The sequence below is a fragment of the Serinus canaria genome, chromosome 10, assembly GCF_022539315.1.
Source record: "Serinus canaria isolate serCan28SL12 chromosome 10, serCan2020, whole genome shotgun sequence".
Lineage (NCBI taxonomy): Eukaryota > Metazoa > Chordata > Aves > Passeriformes > Fringillidae > Serinus > Serinus canaria.
The window spans coordinates 19087325-19109229 of NC_066324.1; the positions used below are offsets into that span (position 1 = coordinate 19087325).

General features: G+C 40.2%; 1 protein-coding gene across 2 annotated transcripts in view; it reads left to right on the forward strand.

Moving 5' to 3' along the window:
* UBE2Q2 (ubiquitin conjugating enzyme E2 Q2) overlaps nt 1–21905 on the forward strand; it is a 47752-nt gene that overhangs the window by 21323 nt on the left and 4524 nt on the right. For both annotated transcript variants that reach the window (XM_030228284.2, XM_050978390.1), the window contains 8 exons: nt 2706–2810; nt 4435–4491; nt 6590–6730; nt 12967–13051; nt 17760–17820; nt 19895–19985; nt 20312–20370; nt 21624–21672. In XM_030228284.2, coding sequence (XP_030084144.1) covers nt 2706–2810; nt 4435–4491; nt 6590–6730; nt 12967–13051; nt 17760–17820; nt 19895–19985; nt 20312–20370; nt 21624–21672 — 648 coding nt within the window. The remainder of the gene's footprint in view (nt 1–2705; nt 2811–4434; nt 4492–6589; nt 6731–12966; nt 13052–17759; nt 17821–19894; nt 19986–20311; nt 20371–21623; nt 21673–21905) is intronic.

The window sequence follows — 21905 nt, forward strand, 5'->3', positions numbered from 1 at the left end:
GCTGTCGTGGTTTGAGAGGAAATGAAGTTTTTTTGTGATGGTGTGGTCACGCCAATCAGTGTTCAGATTTTAATATTGGCACCTGGTTTGTCCACTGAGGGCATGGATACGCCTCTGAGAACACAGGGGGTTAAAAGCTGTGAACTCCCAGGGGAAACTCTCTATGGTTCGGTTGGTGGAAGAGAGCAGACCTTCCCCTGCCCGGCTCTGAGCTGGGCAGGGGAGGAGGGGAGCCATGCCAGAGGGAGGTAGGCCAGGCCTGGGCCTAAGGGTGGAGGAGCACTGCACTGCAAGGGCTTCAGGCAGCCATCCCCCATTCCCCCCACCCTGGAGGGAGAGAGAGAGTGAGCAGCCTGTGCCTGTGATAGCACGGCTGGCGTGAAGGAGAAGGGGGGGGTGCCCAGCAGGGCAGCCAGCCGTGGGAGTTCATGAACCAAACCAGCAGAGCCTGGGACTTTTAAGCCTTCTTGGGATGATGGAAACCTTGCAAATGCTGATTCCTCCTGGAGTTGATGAGATAGAATTTGGGATAGCAGGAAATGGGCAAGTGAAAGATATTGAGAGAAGCTGAGAAGAATCCTAGGTGGGAGGAGATGATGGAGTGGCCTTTGGCTGGACTTTTCTTGTATAGCCATGGGCAGAACCACTTGTGTTCCTGTGACACAGATACTGCATTCTAGGGGGAGGCAATGGCTCAGAGCCAGGAGAGTGCGGTATGTGAAAGTGTGTGAACAGAGATGACGGGTGAGGAGGGTGGTGGTGGTGCCCTCCGTCTTCAGAGAAGCAGAAGAGGAAGATGATCTCTGTTCAAGAGACCCCTCAGCCCCAGGGGGTGAAATTTGGAGGGGGACAGGTGTCCCAAGGGAGAGAGACTGTGCTCTTTTTGGACAAAGCATCCTTAAAGGGAAAAACCCTAGAAGCAGCTCTGATCCATGTGCAGTGGTGAGAGCACTGGACATGGAAGGAAGAAGTCACGATGGCAAAATGTTCTCCGGGCGGTGCCACACGTGACATGGAAACACGAGAAGTTTCTACTGCTTCCTGGGGAAGTCTGTGGTGCAAGACGGACTCCTCTCTTCTCGAGGAATTGAGAATTGATTATCTAAAGGGTGGTGATGGGCTGAGAGTGGTTGATCTGAGGGGTGGTAATTGGAAATTTGGTGGGGGGAGGAGGAGGAAATTTGGAAGTTTTTCATCCTGTGTTCTGTGTGTTTTTTCTTATAGTCTTAGGTTAATAAAGTTTTTTTCCTTTCATTCTTAAGCTGTAGCCTGCTCTGCTCTGTCTCTGATCACATCTCACAGTAGATACCAGGGAAGAAGTGTTTTCATGGGGGCACTGGCATTGCGCCAGGCACAAACCCTTACAGTTGATTATCTGCATTATTTTGGGGTTGGGTTAACTATCATGAATGATGCAGAAACAGCAGACTTGGTGTGATAGTGTCCTAATGCAGGCTGGTACCTCAGGTCATGGCCTCAGATGGATAAATGACATTCCTATGAACCACAGTGTGGAATTCTGCTGTAGAAAGGAAAAGCACTGAAGCTTTCAGATAGCATAAGGGCAACATTTTCCTAGTCACTGCTAGTGATTAGGGCTTGGAAATGAGTCTCTGCAGAGACTGAATTTTTCACTTCCAATGAGGTAAGGTGAGAGCATTTAAACTGGCCAATAGCAAGGCTTTAGACAGGTATTTTTGGGTGTGTGTGCAGAAATGACTGTCTTGCATGCTGCCCTCGACAGGTGGCAGGATAAATTCCCCTTGGTTTTTGGAAGAAAAGTCCATAAATGGATATATAATTTCTGCAAGCTTCATCTAGGTTAGTGTTTTGCAAATTATCTTTTACAAATTGATTTTGCAGTCCTTTTTTTGTTTTCCTGACATAGCTGTGCAAAGACCTTGGAAAGGCAGGAAATGCAGTGGTATATTCTTTCATGTCTTGGCCTTAGCTAGGAATCTGAGGCTGCCTAGAGAAAGTGAAGAGCTGTAGAAATCACCTTCATTAATGTGGTGATCAAAGAGCAAACTTAATGTTTGTTTCTGCAGAAGTAAATTTTTTTCTGCCTTACATTAGTAAGTGTGAGATGGTGCATAGTTGCAGTTAACAGAGCACAATCAGTGGAACAGGTTGGAAACATAAATCAAAAGCTAGTAACAGGTTGTGCCTCACCCTGACACAAGATACAGCAAGCAGAGTGCCTGGGCTCCAGCTCAGAGCCTGCCTGGCTCCTGGGACTTGAACAGGGTTGGTCCTGCTTCTGCTGCCTCACTGCTGTGCCCTGTGGAGGAATTCAGGGTATGGAAAACCAGACTGTTCCTCCTTGGTTGTTTAAGCTGGGAAATGGGAATGGGCCATTTTGTCTCATGGAATGTGACCATTTGCTTATTCCATTGTGATGTGTGGCTCAGACAGCTATGCTTGGATAGATGGTGCTGTCAGACCAAAAATTGTTTTTCTGCTCATGGCTTTTTTCTTATACATAGGAAGATGAATGGGAGTCGTAGCTAACTTGCCATGTCCTTGAGTTGCTATTGTGGGGGCTTTACTACAGAGATTGCAGAGGAAATTTTATTCCAGCCTTAGCAGATTTAAATGCTGTACACTGACTTTAAGCTCAATATCGATGTGTGAAGAAAATTCTAAATATATTCCTCTGTGCTTTGGTTTAAATGAACTTATCCATGTTTTTGTGTTGTTTATAGCTTCTTCAGCAGCTGAAGCGATTAATATGTGACCTCTGCAGATTATATAATCTTCCTCAGCATCCAGATGTTGAAATGTTAGATCAGCCATTGCCAGCTGGACAGGTAAATCAAAAAGCTGTGGACACCTTCTTATGCCAATAAAGGAGTTGGTTTTTTAACTCTAAGAAACAAGATAATGGGAAAGATTGAACCTTGTGTAAACCAGAACTGAGATATGACGCATTTTTGCATTACGGTGTCTTTAATCTGAATTTTGTTTGCAAAATCCATTTAAAAGTGGTGTGATAATATTACACAATTCCCTTTGAAGTTTCTGTATCACTGAAAGGTGTGTGACACCAGTGCTGTCAAGTTTAATTCCTTCCTAAGCACTATTCAAGCCAATCTCTGTGCACTTGGAATGCTTCCCAAACTTAACTTTTTCTGAAATATTTGGCTCTTTGTTGAAGAGTATGTGTTTCACAGTATGCACTTGGATGAACTACTGTTGATGTTTTCCTTCTTCAATCCCTGCAGAGACATGGGATATCAAGGCCATATGTTACTTTAGGTAGGGAGGTGCCTTGTTTATTTCTTGCGCACTTGAAAAATTAGGAGTTGTGAAGGCCTGAGGTGGGCTTCTTAACCAAAGTGTTTTGTATTGTGTTGAAAACAGAAAACAGAAAACAGACAGTAGCTGTTCTTTTCTGGTTTTTTTAATAAGATTATGGGATCTTCTTTTAAGATGTCATGATTGCTAAAATACTCCTTTAGAGTAACAGATGCTTTCCTGTGGTGACAGTACTATAGTAGTGACAAATAACTTGCTTAATTTCTGGTCACATGCCAAATTGTAATCCTGTAGGTCCTTTCTCTGAGCCTCCCACTCAGCAGTGCAGCTGTAAGGCAATGGGCTGTGCTGCTAGGGTGTAGCTTTGTGAAGGGTCTCACATGTGCTGGGAAACTAAAAAACAAACTCATGAAGGGTTTCTTAGTCAGAAAGATCAGACAGTTTCAAGTAAAATATGAGGGGCCTTAGTAGCTCTGACCGAAGATTCATCTGGTCCCGCATATTGTCTAGAGCACTGTCATTACTCCTTTACCAAAGGAAGAGTGAGCAGAGGACAGGCATATCAGAATGCTCCTGAGTGTTTCTGCAACTCAGATTTCCTCAGCTTGGAGTGGTATGCTGAAAGTCCATAAAAATTAATTCAGTATTGTTTTGATATTTCCTCAAACAGGCTAATAGCAATGGCTACATGATGATACTAATGGCTGCATGGAAGTTCCAGGTAGTGAGAAAAAGAATCCATTAAGTTCTAGTGGTCTAAAGTTCATTGAGTTTGTTCTTTCTAAGGGTGTAGCATGTAGATGGATTCTAGTCAGAGCCATGATCTGACTAGATCTGATTTCATGCTTAAGGGATGGTGGGTTGTAACCCATCTGATGTGTTTGTTGCATTTGTTAGTGTCTCCGAATAAGATGTTCCTTATCTGAATTTAAAGCTTCTATTTACAGCTTAATTGGAATTAATTGAGACATTCTATTTATTTTTGCTTCGTGAAAAAGCCTCTTCACTGTCATATTCCAGGAAAGCATCTTTGTACATCTTGCCCTTATCTGCAAAGGACTGAAGTTTGACATGTAACTTCTGCATTTATTGCTTCTCTTTGAGAGTAGACATGCTGATTTTGAAAACAAGGACCATATGCAAAATTTATGCAGAACTTTCATTGTTGTATTGCAGAATGGAACAACAGAAGAAGTTACATCAGAGGAGGAGGAAGAAGATGATATGGGTGAAGTATGTCTATATAAGAGATTGTTGTCCTAATCTAGTAGAATTTTGTCATTTTGCTCTGCAATGTCTGGCTAATAATGAAACCAAACTGTAACGTGTAACCTCCCTGGAGTTCAACAGAAAAGATAATTAAAATTTGGATGTTTACCTGAATGTCAGCTTTCCCTTCAACCAGAAACCTAGTGAAATTTTCTTCTTAAACCTAGATCTCAGCTGTGAGGTACTTGGATACAGAGAATTGGACATCTGTTTGTGCTTTAGTCAAACAATACATAACATTGTGTGCCAAATCAGTAAGTTTTTGCATTGTTAACTCCTATTTCAAGCAGCATGTGCACTGGCTCTGATATAGTTGGAAGTGCCTCCCAAACTGAAGCAGACTTGCTAAGAGTAAATCAGTTTGCTGACTCATTAAATGGGTGTTTGCTGACTCATTAAATGGGTGTTTGCTGACTCATTAAATGGGTGAGCTAGTTTTGAACTGTAATAAATTGAAGGGACTGGAAAGACATCAAAACAGACACACTAAACTTTTATGTCCATGTCTGGCAACATGGTGCTCTCTTTAATAAGCTTTTTAGTTGTAAGAATCACCCTTTTTGCTTGCATCTGCTACCTCTTAGAATAGCTCCAAGATGCTTGCTTTCTACCTCACTATGGACTGCCTTATTAGAGTAGAACTGTTCCCACTGCTTCAGATTTAGATTTTTAATTAAGGTTTACTAAGAATTAATAACTCTCTCTGAATAAATGATCTTCCTATAGAAAATATCTAAATGTTACCAAGTTCTTAAATTAATTTGTAGCAGCCATTCTTATGCCATATTTAGCCTGATCCAGACTGCATTTACTGGAGCTGGTGTTTCTGTAAAGGTGCTCTGTCCATGTCCTGCTGGCACAAGGCTCTGATTGCAGACTGCTAGAGGAGTCTTTTGCATTAGAGACTGCCTTTTGCATTCTGTTTGGGTTATTTTGTAAAAAAAAAAAAAAAAATGGTCTGCCACTATTTATCAGCTGTCAGGGGGCATTGTGTGTGGCAGTGATATCTGTAACCTGTAATCTAGTTCCAGCTCTAAATGGAGAAGCAGTTTTCAGTTCCTCAGCTCTGTTATTGCAGAAACATGAGCATTTTGAAGAATACTCAGTCTGAAGTCTGTTACAGCTGAAGGAAATAGTGTTGTCAAATGCACCAGGTGTATTTCTTGTTACATAGGACATCCTTGAATTTGGGTTTTCCTGCCATGCAAAGAGATGGTGCATGGAGAGCAGCCCCAGGTGTGCCAGAGCTCTGCATACTGGAGTGTATCTTGGTAGTTGTGTAACCAAAGCCTGCTGGTGTGGCTGCTGCAATGCTTCCTTTTTTGTGTCGAGGTGTTTACATGCTTCCCCTTCTCTCCACAGCCAGTGCTTGAATCACCTTCAGGCAATTGTCTGAAACTCAGAGTGCTCCTCTGCCACAAAGATAAGCCCATCTCAGGAATACAGAGTGGAGGGTTTTACTGCCTTGGCCTAGAGCTTAGAACCAAAGTGTTGGCTTGGGTGATCAGAATGCTTGACCACAGAATTTTGTCTTAGGTCCTGACTCCAAAATTACTGCATCTAATCTCTAGCTGAAATGTTAACCTTGAATAAAGTACACATAGTTTTCTAATATTTAACTTTCTTGAAGGGTTGCTATAGCTCTGCCAGATAGGTTAATCACAGCTTGTGAGAGATGTAGTATAGTAGGATTCTAATTGCAAAAGGGCCTGCTGTTAGAAACATCTTGGAGCCACCCTACCTTGGGGTACTTTTGGATTCTCTAGACTGGTTTGCTGCCTACTTCAGTGAGCTAATTCTCTACAATCTTCTTGCAGAGGTAGTACTCATTTTGTGACCAGAAACGTATTGTGAATTTGGGTTTCATTTGTATTATGAAGGTTCCCTATACTTGCAGGGGTGATGTTGGCTGAGGGTGAAGTTAGAACAAAATAGAAATGGCATCCAACAATCACAAATCCATAGTGCTGTGCAGTGTGTATCCCGGATGCCTTTGGAGAGGGTTTCAATGAATGAAGAGCACAGGACAGTTATTTACAATTAACTTCTCTCTCTCTCGTAGGACATTGAAGATCTGGATCACTATGATATGAAGGAGGAGGAACCAGTTGATGGGAAGAAATCTGAGGATGAAGGCATTGAAAAAGAGAACCTTGCAATCTTAGAAAAAATCAGAAAAAATCAAAGGCAAGATCACTTAAATGTGAGTTAATGATTCCATGCTTCTTCTTTGCAATACTTCTGACTTCAAAACAGAGGTGGTTTTCAGCAAAGAAAGCCCACTGCTATACACCTAGACATAAATTAACCTGTAGCTGACTGTGTACTTGCTCATCTCCAGAAGTATCCATGGGTTGTCCCTCTATTTCTTGCTTGGTGCCTTTGTTACAAGCATTAGTTCTCCTTGCAGAGTCAGCAGAATGCCTCCAAGCTTTGAGCTTGACTTTTGTTGCTGAACCCTTATTTAAGTAAAAAAACTAAAGCCATAATTAAAAGTGCCGGTGTTAAAAGTCATGGGTGACTTAAAATACTTGGCAAACCTGTGCTTTAGATCCATTTTGTGCATGAGTTTATATTTCAGTAATAGCTGTGCCACCTGGAAATTACTGAAGGGTGGTGGATTGTTGTGCAGTTTTTTTATTACCATGCATAAAGTAAAGGGCCTTCAGCAGCTCTGCAGCTTTGTTGTCAGTTTTCTGAGTGATCTTACCAGCAGGCAGTTGTAGCAAAAGTGCTTGTTCTACAGAGGCTTAGAAACATTCTGTTCCAAGTGCCAGGTTCCAGAGAGGCTTCTACTTCTCAGAGGTGCATGTAGGAGGGTGTGATGATGTCATACAACCTTAATTTTATTTACCCTGACTCCCAAAGAAATCAAAGCTTTTGTTTCATAGAGGCTTAAAATGTATAAAACATAAAATATAATACTTCTGTTTATGATCTGCTTCATCCACAGGATTTTAAAATTTTAACACCTAAATCTGATTGGCATTTCAGGGTTTAAAAGCAGGTAAACATAAGGTCCCAAACTGCTTTGGCTGTATAGTCAAGTCCTGTTTTGAGTCTTGAGTAACCATAAGCACAACAGTCACTGGTTTTGTTTAAACTTGAACCCTCACAGTTTGAGACAATGCCTAGTGAGGTTTTGTGTTTCTGTGTGTATAACTCAAACTCCTAATAGTAAGGAGTCTTTAATTGTTAAAGAAAATATAACCTCTTGCAGCCTGAAAGGCATGGCCTGCTTTACAGTCATCTAAAATGTGGTAGAACAGAAAAAAGGTTTTTGTAGTGTCAGCATTCTTCCTTGGTGCAGAAAGCCTCTTAAAACTGCAGTTTTTCTTTTGCTATCTATTCTTTTCCTATTTGGCAAATGCTGCCTTTCCTTTTGCTTTTCCCCTCCACATTTAGTGGAGCTGAAATGAACACTGCTGGTTTTCTGTTTGACAACAGCAGATTTAACTTACATAATAGCTGTTTCTCATGCCAGGACAGTCTCGTTGATGCTGGTGCATAAACAAGGTCAGCTGGGTGCAGGGAACAGGGTATTCAACTGCTGCTGAGGAACTGTGGTATTTTTGTGGGTCACCAGAAATAACTGTGCTGCTGAAATAATTTCTCCAAGGACTTGTAAGAGATTACTCCTAGGTGCTGGAGAACCAGGAGCTAGAGCTGTGCTACTGACCTAGGAAAGAGCTAGCCCAGTAGCACTTCAAAACAGGGGGCTTCCAATAGAATGTGTTAACCATGGTCTGAGAGCAGTTGTTTGCTGAGTGTCCTAACACAAAGCAATATTTAAATCTGTACAGCCCTTACAACTGGGTTTCTTAGAGGACACTGTGAGTTTCACAAACCTAAATGCAGTGGCTAAACTAGTCTGGTTTTTAGCTTGTTTCCTCAGCACAGGCCGGTAAAACAAACTCATGCCATTTACATGCTGCTTGTTGGAAAAGGGAATGTGCAGCATAATGCAGGGCTTTGACTGGTGCCCAGTGCAGCCAGAAGACTTTTCATTTCCTTTCCATGTTCTTTGGCCCAGGTCCATGGGCTGTCCTCTCTCCCCTTGGCTGCAGTGCAGGCTGGAGTTACAGATCACGCTCAGGGCTTGTTCATGGGAAAGCAGTGCATGCACTCCCATTGTCATTTATTCCTGATAGGTAAAAGACATTTTTCTGCTTCTCAAGATGTTGTCATAGGAGTCTTTAGGGTTTATGTGTGTTGTACAAGTTAAGAATGTGTATTTACTAATTTTGTAAATGAGTTCTGTCCTTGGCAGTATCCTTATTCCCATTCTTCTTGCTGGCATCAGGAAATAAATTTAGCTTTTGGTGCAGTATGTAACTTGGAACAGGAATTAATCCTCCTCTTAACGTTGTAATAGCTTTAAAGAACCACTTCCTTACCTGTATTTAAAATAGGTCTTTGAACTGGAATCATTAACTTCAAATATTTAACAACTTGCTGCTGCTTGCTTTTCAGAGGTCTCTCCCCACATAGTCATTTCAGAGACTAATGCCTTTCTTATTTAGATAATGCTATTAGCTTTTCCTGTTTCATGCTGAGGAGTTTAAGCACTTCTCTTTAGAAGTCTCCAATGTCTCTACTTTCATCTTCAGATTTTATGAAGTCTAAGGTGTCATTTCTATTTTTAGTCTAATCCTTGAAGGAAGTATGAAACTAACTTCTAGGAATGATTGTGCTTCTGCACAAATATGGAGAAAGTTCAGTAACAAATGGAGCTTATGTTCTTTAGCTCTTTTTGGGTTACTTTATATTTCAGTTTATTACCTTGGAGAAGTTTTCATGTTTCGTTTCAGCAGGTGATTTTTGGTCTTGTGGCTAAATCTTCTGAAATGTGTTGAGTGAAGGGGTTTCCTGTAGCGTTCTGATGTGTTCACAGAATTTTTCTGATCAGACAGAAAACAACCAGATCTTTGGATAAAAAATTGCAGTGAACTGTACCTCTTATTCCCTATAATGTGGGGGGAGAGCAGGCTGTGGGTGCATTTTGAGGGTTGGAAGGGGAAAAGAAACCCCTGATGTCTCTGTGGCCTTAGTACAGCAGGGCAGTGGCAAGTGCTGGTCTAACTGCACCATGAGGTTCCTGTTCCCAGCAGTGGCTCATCCTTGGGGGGGAAGAGTTTGAGAGCAGGACAGGCTTGTAGTGGTGCATCTCGTGAATATGTCATGTCCAGCAGTTTTGGCTGTGAGAATTCCTGCATCAGATATTTCAATTATTTGCAGCTCTCAGCAGCTGGCGTGTTGTCAGCATAGATGTTTGCCTCTTGTAGCAGGGATTTCCCCAGCTTACCTGCTCATTGTTCTGGAGAGCCACAACGTAGTACAGGACAGGATGATTAAGTGAGACTTTTTATGCCTATTTGGTTACTTATTAGGGAAAAAAAGTCACTTGGGTTTGGTCCTGCAGCTCATTTAACTACTTCAGATGAAATGGCTTTGCCTTCCTGCTCTTGGCATCAGCCCCATGTGACAGATACCCATCAGATCCCATGATTGACCACTTATGTCTGAGGCAGTTGCAGCTATAAATCTTACTGTCACAATTTGAGAAATGGGAACTTTATCTCCCTTGGAGTGTCAAGTCCCACTTTTCCAGAAGGATACTGTTATTTATATCTGGCTCAGTCTTTGAAATTATAACTTGCGTGTAGTGAGTTATGGAAAAAGTTTTTAATTTTAGTATCACTGTAGTCAAAACTGACCTCAATGCTCTGTATCATGCAGGGGTGAGATGCAAATCGTGCTCTCTTCTAAACTGCTCTTTACAGTGGCTCCAAAACCACAAGTGACACCAGAATGAATGAAGGTGTGCTTCACAGCAGTGGTGTTTGCCATTAGGCTTACCATCGGCTTTAGCTGTTAACTTCCTCACCAAGTTCCTCCAAGGGTAGTTCAGAGCACATAAAATAAGCCCCTGTGCTAAACTCCTTAAGTTAAGCTTGCTATCCTCTTTCTCCTGATTGTAAATTACTGGTTTACAGTCCATTGATTCTTTAGAGTAGCAGGTGTAACTATATTTAGTGCTGCTATATAAGGAGTGAGCAGCCCAACCTGAAACTCCTGGGGGAGAAAGGGTGAAGACAAAGACAAAGTGTGTTGAGGCTTGCTTACACCCACTACAGCTAATTCCTGTAATGCCACCTCATTTATCAGCAGTTGTAATGGAAGTCAGGGGGATGAGGGTGTGTTAAGCTTTGGTTTTTAAAAGATACTTAAATTTTCATTTGTCAAGATGAACTTCCAACATTTTGTATAGAAATTCAGTAGTTTAATTGGATGGAAATAGCGATGCAGTGAGAGAGGTAATTTTCCACAGGATGTCTTTGACCATCTAACTTGTTCTTAAATTGCCTATATTGATAGGTTGACAATCTGTGGAAAGTGTATGAAAATTCCTCCTTTTAGTAAGAAATACAGTGAAAGGGGCGAGGATCTGCATAGCTCTGCTCAGAAGAAAACCAAAGTCTTGACACTTGTCTATGAAATGTCTTTCCTTCAGACTCAACATATTGATGAGTCTCAATGCTCACAAAGCCCAGCAGCTATACAAAGAATGCTGATTAACACTGCTGTGTTAACTGGTGAAGTGTAATGCTTCCTTTTCCGGCTAATCTGTAAATAGTGGGCATAAATAGTAGTAATATGCAGATATTGCAAATAAACAATCTCATTCCATAAAATTTCTTGTACTTGGTGTTTGAGAAATCCCTTCTTTGTCTAGTACTGCTCTATAGAGAGGAGCACAGTAAATGGAGAAATTACTTGTCTGAAGTCTTGTTTGTATGTAGCTTTTGTTTTAATCAGATGAAAGGAGTTGCCTGTTATTTGCATGTTTAATTACAAGCTTCATCCTTCATACTGGTCTGTTAAGAAAAACTAGTGGAATTTCAGAAATCTGCATAATTAATGCCAAAGGTGTATGAAAATGAATAGCCTTGAAAGAAAAGTCTACAGATTCTTTATTGAAGCTAAGTGTATTATTTGATACTACTGGATGGAGAAGACAGAGGACTATGGCTTTACCATCAAATAACTGTTACTGATACTTAGTTTTTATTGAGAAGTAATTTGGTTCTACAATTTAAGACCTTGTAGAATATAAAACATCACTGTAGACTTCAGGCAAACAGGGAGGATGTTTTGGGTATTAGGTAATGGTCACAGCTGCTTCATATTCTTCCAAAAATACTTTTCTGACACTTGTGTCCAAAAGGGATATGTTTATAGGTGTTCAGAGTGTCTGGAAGGAAACTGAATTTTTAGATGGAGTAAAGAAGCAGCCTCATCAACTTATTTAGTACTTGATACAGACAGGCTGAATTATCCTAGGTGGGTCTTTTTTATTTGGTAGTGGGGCAGTTTCATTGTTTGTCATGGTTTCTCCCCCCAGCCATGCTTCTGAGCTCAATATGTTAGCCTGTGTTTCAGTGGCAGTGACTGAGGAACAGGAAGGGAACTGCAAAGGTCCAGTGGAATAATCTACCTTTGGGAAACAGACTGCTGGTGAAAGCCCAAGTGTCACACGCTCAGGGTTTGGGGTGGTAACTACCTTTGCTCATCTGGAGTCCTTCTTCCTATTCTGTATTTTAAATCTTATAATGCTAACTTTGTCTCTGTTTTTCAAAACTCTTGAACCTAAAGTGGTATTTTGGGTGGGATATATAAGCAGAGTAATCACGTAACATATAACAAAATTGGTTTGAGTTTTCTCTCACTTTGAGGTGCTGAGCAGTACAGAATTGAGCTCTAAAAGAACAGAAGAGATTTTGCCATAGTTGCATAAATCACAAGAACTATGACAAGTCACAAGAAATAATTTGGATTTTAAGGTTTACATAACTTTGTCTTCCTCTGTGTAGATGTTGACTTTTTTTCACTCAATTGCAATAAATATTGGTTTTGTTCCATATTTTCTAAACTCACTGCTTGGTCTTATTCCTCTGAAAGCTGCTGTTCTAGAGTGGATACTTACCAACTCCTGTACCTTTTTCAATGACCAAATAAAAATATACCTCTGAGAAAGCAATAAAACCTCATGTGTAGAAGCTCACTCTTAGGATTAGGCTTACTTTTCTTCCCAGTGTGTAAAAGCAGAATGTAAAAATAAATTTTTCACTCTGAGATGTACTGTTAACCATCTTGGAAAGTAAAATGCCAAAGATTTAGGGCCTGTACAGAAAAATACCTGTTGTACCTGGATTAAAAGTTTGTATCACCTGTAGCATTTAGTAGTATATATTAATGTTCTTTAGCAGGAGGGCCATGTTTCTTTGGAGTAGACTTTGCTCACTAGAATATTTAACTTTTCAGAAACCCAATTCTCATACAGAAATTAATATATTGTTAATACCTTCTAGTTAGTAATGTAAAGCTGTTTGTAAATACTACTTTTCACTTATTTGGAGTCTTTTTTGTTCATTTCAGGGTGCAGTCTCTGGGTCAGTTCAGGCTTCAGATCGACTTATGAAAGAACTCAGGGATATATATAGATCACAGAGTTTTAAAACAGGTAAATGCCTCAGATTTCCCTTTTTAAAATATACTTGAAATGAATTCTCTTGGGAAATACTTGCTGCTAACTTCTCTGTGTTTTGTTGTCCTGTGTTTGTATATATGTGCATGTTTGTGTGTGCACATACGTAAAAATACATAGGTACATCATATATACTCTTATTACATAAAGTAGTTTATTTGTGGAGAAAAGTCAGAACGTGCATTCCTTGCAATAATGATGTGAATTACAGTGGAAAACAAGCTTGCATTTTAAATTAGTTTGAGTAATGACCAATGATTATCTTGAGGTAGTGGATGGCTGTTTCATTTTTTCCTTATGGGAACTGTAGCTAAAGTAGCTCAGCAAAAGATTCAGCATATTGAATCATCTGAGTGTTATTGTATGAGAAATAAAAATTACTTGAATTTTGGGCAAGTTGTATTCCTCCGGGTCTGCCAAATAGACAACTCCATCACTGCAGCCAGGTGTCAGACCCTGGTGCAGGCTAGGGTGAGAACAGGAGGAATGCCTAATTAGGGAGTCAGTATAAACTTCAATAAGTTTTCACTTTTCTGGACTTCTGCCCATATTTATTTCTAGTGGACTTAAACCTCACTTGACAATGCCATTTTAATCACGTGTAAAAGGACAGAGGTGAAGAGACAATAGGTTCCTGTTTTGATTTGTCATATTTAACTTTTAGGTCAATTGTTTCATGTGTGGACAGTGGTAAAATGTCTGGGGTATAAATTTGATGAGGTGACCTAGTGTTGATCTAATGCAGCCTCCTTCTTTTTGCTTTGTTGTAGCTGAGTGCTTGCCCCAGTGTTCCCCAGTCACCACTGTCTGGGAAGGAATGGATTAGTGGCTCTAGGGAAGAGCTGCAGGCAGATCTGTGTGAAGTCGGGGGATGCTTTACTGCCTGGTTTTGTCCTTCAGGGGTTGTTTTGGTGATCGGAACTAAGGCTGGCTATAACAAGCAAGCTGTCAAGAGTGCTGTGGGGTGCTCAGTCATGTGGTGGTACCACTGGAGTCAGCCTGGGGCCCCTGGCTAGCTGTGGTTTGAGGCTCTCTAATAATGCCATTTCTTGGCTTTAGAGAAACAAGTCCTGACGAGTTGCAAAAGACTGATCTTGATGTAGGAAAGCGTACTCTGAATTATGAGAGAGCAAATCTTGCTAAACTTCACAGAAAGATGAGGTTCTAAAGGGTGAGTGCAGTAACTTAGAGCTTATGACTTTGGAAATATGTAGAAGCACTGCAGCTGGATGCCTCATGTTGATCTCTAAAACATGGTAATGAAGTAGTGTCAAGTGGAGGTTAACACTACAAAGATGATGGCAGTTCTGCTTTGAAACACCGTCCTACTGACACATTTATTACATCTTGCCACTGAATTGATGCTGTTTGTTATAAAACTTGCCTGGATTCATTCCTTATGGTTTCATTTATTCTTTGACCTTGAGTAAATGTATGTTCTTGGTTCCTTTCCTTTGCACAAAACTCCTCCTCATAGCCTAGTTCTGCCTTTTGTTAGGTAACTGTCACCACGTGCCCAGGCTGTGGCAGTTAATTGGCTTTTTTAATGTCATTTTTGTTAGGCTACTTGCCCCATGGTCCATTTTAGCCTTAATTTAATTTCTTCTTACTAATGCACAAAGGGAATCATTGTGAAACTCCCAGGTACTTGTAACTGTTGCAAGGTAATTTAATGCTGTTTTCATTTCTTTGTAAGGCAAGCCAGAAAGGCTAAGGCTGATTTTTAGGTGGGTAAGGATCACTTTGTTTAGTTTTCATGAGGTTACATGTTTTTAGGACTGACTGTAGAACACTGGGAGTTCTGAAGTGAATAATACTTGTAGCAATAGTATTTTAATTTTTTCTTTCCTCTTGGACTGTTTTATAAAAAAGTACTATTAAAAGACAGTGGCTTCAACTCCAGCTGTGCATTCAAGGTAGTATCTATTTTAGAAATTAATTTCTTTTATAAAATGAAGCAATGCTGCTGGAGTTCAAGCAAAAGATTACAGACTTGCTCTCAACAGCAAAGTTGCTTATCTACCTGGGAAATCTAGGGGAAGAATTGCCCTTAAAGAAAGAGAAAATAATTTTCTTATGAGCTGACAGAAGCAAAAAATACTCCAGAAAATTAAGATACTCTGTTGTGAATTAGTTTCATTAGCCTGTTCAGATATTGGGAGCCACAAGTCCTGTAAAACAAGATTATCTCATTTCCACATATCAGATTGGAGATTCACAAACGACTTGATGTAATTTAGGGGATTGAGAAAGGAGGGCAAGAAACAAAGAATTTGGAACATTAAATAAAATCTTTTCTGTTCATATCCTTAGCATCTGTTTTATTCAGATATAGTTCGTATGGACTTCAATCCCGTTTTTATCCAAAGACTGTGTGGGATTTACTTTTTGATATAGTAATGTTGCCCTAAGTAAGATGTTGCCTCTGCTTGGAAAAGAATTGTTTTTCTTTCTACATTTCAGTTTCTTACTTTTTTGCTTGCTTCATGGTTCTGTGGGTTTCTTTTTACTTGATGAACTGTTTTATTTGAGTAATAAAAACCCCACCCCACCTAGTATTTAAGCAAGAGGAACCTACCTTGATTCCTTTCCTAAATTAAGGACTTCTCCTTAATTTAAAACTGCTGTTAGTAAGTTAAATTATTTTTGACAAGAACCTTTTTCTTCTCACTGTCAAAATTACAAAAAAAGCAAATTGATTACTTTCAAATAATATCCCCTTGATTATTCAGAAAACCCCAAACAATGCCCTCCCTCAGCTTTGGATGGTGTTGTTAAGTAGGTTCTGTACCAAGGCCTGGAGCCCCCTTGCTGCTGCTCTTGAGGACACACAGATGCTGTTTGGCTCAAAGCTTGGCTGCTGGAGTGTCTTGCCCTGGTGTTGAGGCTCAGCTCTTTGAAGAACCCTCCTGCAGCTTCTGGCTTAGATGCAGTCCAGCTCTTCTTGGGGGTACAGCTCTTCTGTTGGGGAAGCTGGCAAAGTGTCTGGGCCTTGGAGCTGGGCTGGGTCAGGAGCTGTGGCTAACAACAGGAGGCTCAGGATGATGGGAGGAGTTAAGGAGTGGGGCTGAAGGCTTAGTGAGTGAACAGAGGGATGGAAGTTCTCTTCCATTGCTTAGCACAATGTCAGGAGCCTTACTGTAACTTATTGCCTTCTCTGTGGTAAGTATTGTTTGGTCCCACTTGGATGCAGGTGGAAGAAAACATTCTGGATACAACAATGGAATAGATATGTCATTAATGGGAGTTGACAATGAGCAGAGTTCTAAATGTCAACTCTCTTGTTATTACATCAGAGCAGTACAAATTGAAATTCTTACAGTTTGTGACTTACACCGAGGTCAGTTCAGAAGATAGTGTCCTTGGATCTGGGGAATTGGAAAAAGGCCCTCATAGCTCCTTTGGTTGCTCCTCAAAGAGAGATGTCATTTCTCTGAAGTAGCTACTGATTGAAAGGTACATGGATAGCACAGTATATGTTCAGGCCTACATTGTTATTCTAGACATAGAAAAATTAGAAATTGTGCTCTTGGCTGCAGTACCCACTTGTTAGTGGCACTAACAAGAAAGGAGAAGCAAGCATGGGTGCTTTAACTTGTGTGCCAAGTTTTGAAATGCTTTAGAAATAATGGTGTCTGGATAGCTGGAAATGTCATGTGTACTCCAAGTACTAACGCCTTCAAGCTTCAGCTGTAAGATTATTTTCATGCTAGAATCATAAAACTCAGAAATTAATATCCCCCATTCCTTGGGAAGAATGTGGTGACTGCAATCTGGTAGTTGTATTGCCTTCAGAGATCCTAGGCAAGTTCCTGATTTGTATATGGCTTCCAAATAATTAGGTCAGCAACAAGGATGCTGTTAAATATTAGGCCAGGTAACAAGTTTAATAATAGTGGGTTAGTCTATAGGCATGAATATTCTGTGAAAGAGGAGGTTTAATTTCTGTACATGACTGATACCATGCTCTAAATCATGTTGGCTGCTTTAAGATGTATTGCTTTTTCCAGAGCTGCTTGTGAATTTATGTAGAGAGGAAGCTTTGAATATACAAGAGAATGGCAGATAATTTCCATCCTTTTCTGGGAATGGATTGCACAACTGTTGTTTAACATGCTTAAAACAAGCAGGCCACTGAAAGTCACCAGCTGGCTCCCACAGACCATTCCATTCTTTAGATGCATCTTTCTGGCTTCCTCGGTCAGCTGTTGGGAATGTGCTTCATCCATTGCTGCATCTCCTTTTTGTTGGGTTTCTACTGCATACACTGTCCTATGTGCTGTCCTGGTCTGCCTGTACTGATGAGAACCTGGGAAACACAAAGCTGCACACTCACACTGTGTTGTGAAGTGTCTTAAAAACACATTAGAGGTGTACTGGGTGTAAAATACAGTGAGTAATAAGCCAGCTAGAGTTGTTGTTGTGGGAATTTTGAAGGTGAAATGGTTAAGTATCAGAAGAAAAATTGAATAATGTGGATTTTTTTAATAGAAGTGAAAGCTTTTTTCCCTTGTAGCTCCTCAGAAGTGCATCTGCTACTGGAGGAAGGATGTGTCTCAGTATCAGTATCCTACCCATTGCTTTAACCTGCTGACAGTATTCAAATTTAGAGCAAAGAATGGTTTTGCTAAGTTGTCTGTCTACACTTTTAGTGCATAATTAATTCCATCTAATATTTCTACAGGGATATATTCAGTGGAACTGGTAAATGACAGCTTGTATGAATGGCATGTTAAGCTTCTCAAGTAAGTTAATCAAGTTTTTACATGTTCTGAACAATCTGTTTTATTATTGCTGGAGAGATTCTTTTGATAAATTAGTATCTCTAGCCATAGTATATAAATTACCATTACGTTATATGCCATAGCATATAATCACCATTGCTGTAGCAGTAGCAGAAATGGTAATTGTAGCCACTAAATAGTGGCTGTAATTCTGGTACATAGAAACCTGTGGAGATGGACTGGTAATGACTGAGCTGGCAAAAAGACAGACCTGCTTTTCCCTGCCAGTGCTATGTGTATTGCATGAAGTGTCATTACTTTCAATTCCGAAATTGCTTCAAAATATGCACCCTTAAATGATGAAAATTCTTTTCAAGAATTTTTGCATTGATTTTATTTTTATTTGTTTTGAATGACAGGAAAATCCAGCTTCTAGTTGCCCTTAAGATGTAGGAAAGAACAGAACTGAGTGTCATTAGTTGTTTATTTCTACAGTTAAACAAACACACAGGACTGAAACTTTTAGCTGTCAAATAAATGTGAATTACATGATTACATGTACCTTGTCTTCTGTCATTGCCTAGTGTACCAAGTGAAAAGCAGGACACAACTCACCTTCTTACATCCATAGTCCTGTAACTTAATCCTCCTGGTAACAGGATCATCTGCTGGCATCCCTATACAGTACCCTAAAGAAAGGAAGAGCCTGCCCAAAGTGTGCTGGATGGCTGCAGCAGCTGGCAGGGGATGAAAGAGCTGCCATGGGTTCAGAGGTGCCCCGGGGGATAAGGACAGAGGCTGTTTCAGCACAGCAGTTGACGTGCGTGTAGGAATTGTTGCCTTGTCCTTGGGATGAGACTTGTGCAAACTGGGTCACCAGCTGCTGAAATAGTTTTGTTTCCTTCTTAGTGTAATCATGGGCATGTGAAGGTTTTGAGGATGACAGTGGCAGGAATGACACATCAGAGAAATCTGTGTCACGTTATTGGAGGCCCTTCCTTTTGAGTGTGCCTGTAACCAAGTGCTCAAACCATGTGCAGTGATTTGAAACCTCTGTTCAGGTGCTGTGAAAAGGTCTCATTTTCTGCCTTCAGAAAAGAGGAAATGGAGTACATGCAGCAAATGCCTTCCAGAATGTCTAAGAAAAGAAGTGTTGTTTGTTTAGTGCAGCAAAAAAGTGTCTGGAAACAAGTGCACTATGTGCAGAGTAGCTAAGGGGTAGATGTTCAGAGGAAACAGCCCATGTGAGGAAGGGGCAGTATTGTTACTTGAAACAAGTTACTTGTTGCTTAGAACAAGTCCCTTTGAATTGGCCCAGCAAAGGCCATGGCTTGAAATGAGAGGTTCCTAAGCACTGAAAGACTTTTTCCTGAAATAACTTCACCCTGGTAGGATGGGGACTACCTGCCCAAGAAGTTCTGAAAAGAGATCTTACAACTTTGTAGTTTCAGCTGTAGTAGAGGATTAGATTTAAGGGCCTTTCAGTCCCTTTAACATCTGCTTTTGGCTTACTGCAGGTGGGTTTTTTTGACTAGTCTCTTCTATTTAAAAGCAGATGAGGTGTTAGATTAACCCAGTGGGGTCTGCATTAATGGCCAGGCTGCTAACCACCAGCATTTTGGAACAAACAGTTGTTGAAATTCTGCTGAGCAGAAGCTGCTGGCTTTAGTACTTCTGCTGATGCAGATTACTTTTAACAGCTGATGCAGAACTACAATTACATATTCCATAAAGGATTCACTAACTCTGTGCTGAAAACAAGATGACGACAGTCTTCCTGTTTTTCTCCCCTCTTATTTGAACACAACTGAAGTGAAGAGAATTAAAATTGCTCTTTTCAAATAAACAGATTATTTCGTGCTGTGTTTAAGCAACACTTGATAGCATTGGGAATGTTGTACATTGCAGCATGCTTTTATGCTGATCTTGTGGCAAAGTTTTTACTTGGTAAAAGGAGCAATAATTTCCTACATTTCACCTTAAACTGCAATTTGTAAACTACAATTACATAAAGGAAGTCTTTAAGAGGAACTACTGTTTACAGGTATTGAAAATATTAGCTTGATCCATGGTCTCTCCCCTGCTGCTTTTATAGGGTTGATCCTGATAGCCCACTGCATAGTGATCTTCAGGTCTTAAAAGAAAAAGAAGGTGTAGAATACATTTTACTCAACTTCTCTTTTAAGGTAAGTGTCTGTAGGACGAAAAGCTGCAGTTAAATTTGAGGCTTACTATAGATAATCACTGAAATGACCCTCAGCTGTTACTTGGGTAATAATGGATCTGTGGCTTTTAAAAAAAAGGGCGGGAAAAGAAAACTAACTTTTAAGTTAATTTCTGAAGCTACCCAAAAAAATGCTTTGTAGCCAATACTATGGAAAGTGAATGTTTACACAACTGAAAAATTGTAGTACTTCAAATCTGATTTGACAAATGAAGCTATTGAAATACTTTGTTTGAGCAGCAATGTCACAGTATTTCCCTGAGCCTGTTTTTTTATTCTTCTTCTCAGGATAACTTCCCTTTTGATCCTCCCTTTGTGCGAGTGGTGTCTCCTGTGCTCACAGGAGGGTAGGTTTCAGCTGCCCCACAGAAATTGTGCTTTGTGGTAAAAATGCTACAGCTTGAAAAACTCTGTGCCTGCCATATATGTAAGAACTGACCTCTGTGGGGGGTTGACACTGCTCTTCCTTCTCCTGTTGTTGGGTGCTTTGAATGGGTCATGATCCCTGTGTTGCCTTAAGTTTGCTGTTAAGTCTACCTGTCTCTCTTGCTGGTAACACTGCCTTAAAGTTTTGTATAAAAATTCCTCAAATGCTAATCCAAAACTGCAAAACTTAATTGAAAACATGCTCCAAATGTCATCTAAAGCATGTTTGAAGTGCTGTCTGTGGGACTTGTATATATCCATGGAGAGATGATTAAATTCAGCTTCCAAGGCTTTTATGCATCTCCTGGTGACAGGAAATGATACCTGCTTTTGGAGATGCAGTCTGTCAGTGCTGGTGCTGATTCTTATGTGATTTGAATTGTCACGTATTCTTCTTTAATTCAGTAAATGGTTAGTGCAGTTAAGTAGGGTTCTTGAGGGGTGCTGCCATCTCAGAATTAAACAAGCAGGCCCAAACACCAGAAAATTAATTGGATTCTAATTTGATTCTACTCAGATTTCTTTTTAGAATGAAAAAAGGATGGCTTTTCCCACTTCCCTATTAATGTCATATGGAGCTATGAGGTATAAGTGTCTTGATCATAGAGGAGAATACATTTTGGCAGTGGTAATTTCTCTTCCCTCAGTCCAGGTTTTCTCATGTTCAGCTGTTCCGCTGAGTCCCAGTCAGCACAATGGATAAAGTATTTTTGAAATTTAAAAAAGGTATTTACAGGAAAAGAGCAAAAAAAATCTGGTTATCTCATATTTTTTATAAGTGCACCTGCATTGTTTGAAATGGTTTTAAACTTCTGTACACAATTGAATTTTGTTGGTTTCTTCTAGCTACACCTCTGTACCATGTATATGTAGAGTAGCCATAAAAAGAAACTTTCCTTTTTCCATGGTCTCTGCAGTTGTGCAGAATAGCTCAGCCAGTGGTTTAAACTAAGTCTAGTTAGCAAACAGCTTTTTTTGTCTCACAATGCTGTTTTTCTTTGCTTAAGTATGACCTGGCTAACTAGTTACAGTATTTTACTGGTTAAAGGGCATTTCAGATTTATGAACAAAGAATTGAACAAACAAGCTGGCAAGAGCTTAAAGTGCTGTGAGTACTTGCATCTATTTACTAACTGCTGATGTCAAGTATATTTTCTTTCACATTTGTTTCTAGGTATGTCCTAGGTGGAGGTGCATTATGCATGGAACTTCTTACTAAACAGGTGATTATGAGTTCTGTTATCTGGATAATAAAACATGCCTGAAAATACTGAAAATAGGTGCTTCTCTTGAGGTGAAGAATCCCTGTGTGGAATAAATTACATACTCCAAAGGAAACATGATGGAATTAAACCTCAATCCCACAAGATTTGCTTCGCTGATCTTGTTTGAGATCTTCTTTTCTGCCTTGGATGGCTTACAAGAGATGTGAGGAAGAGGCAGGCAGTGTGAGCAG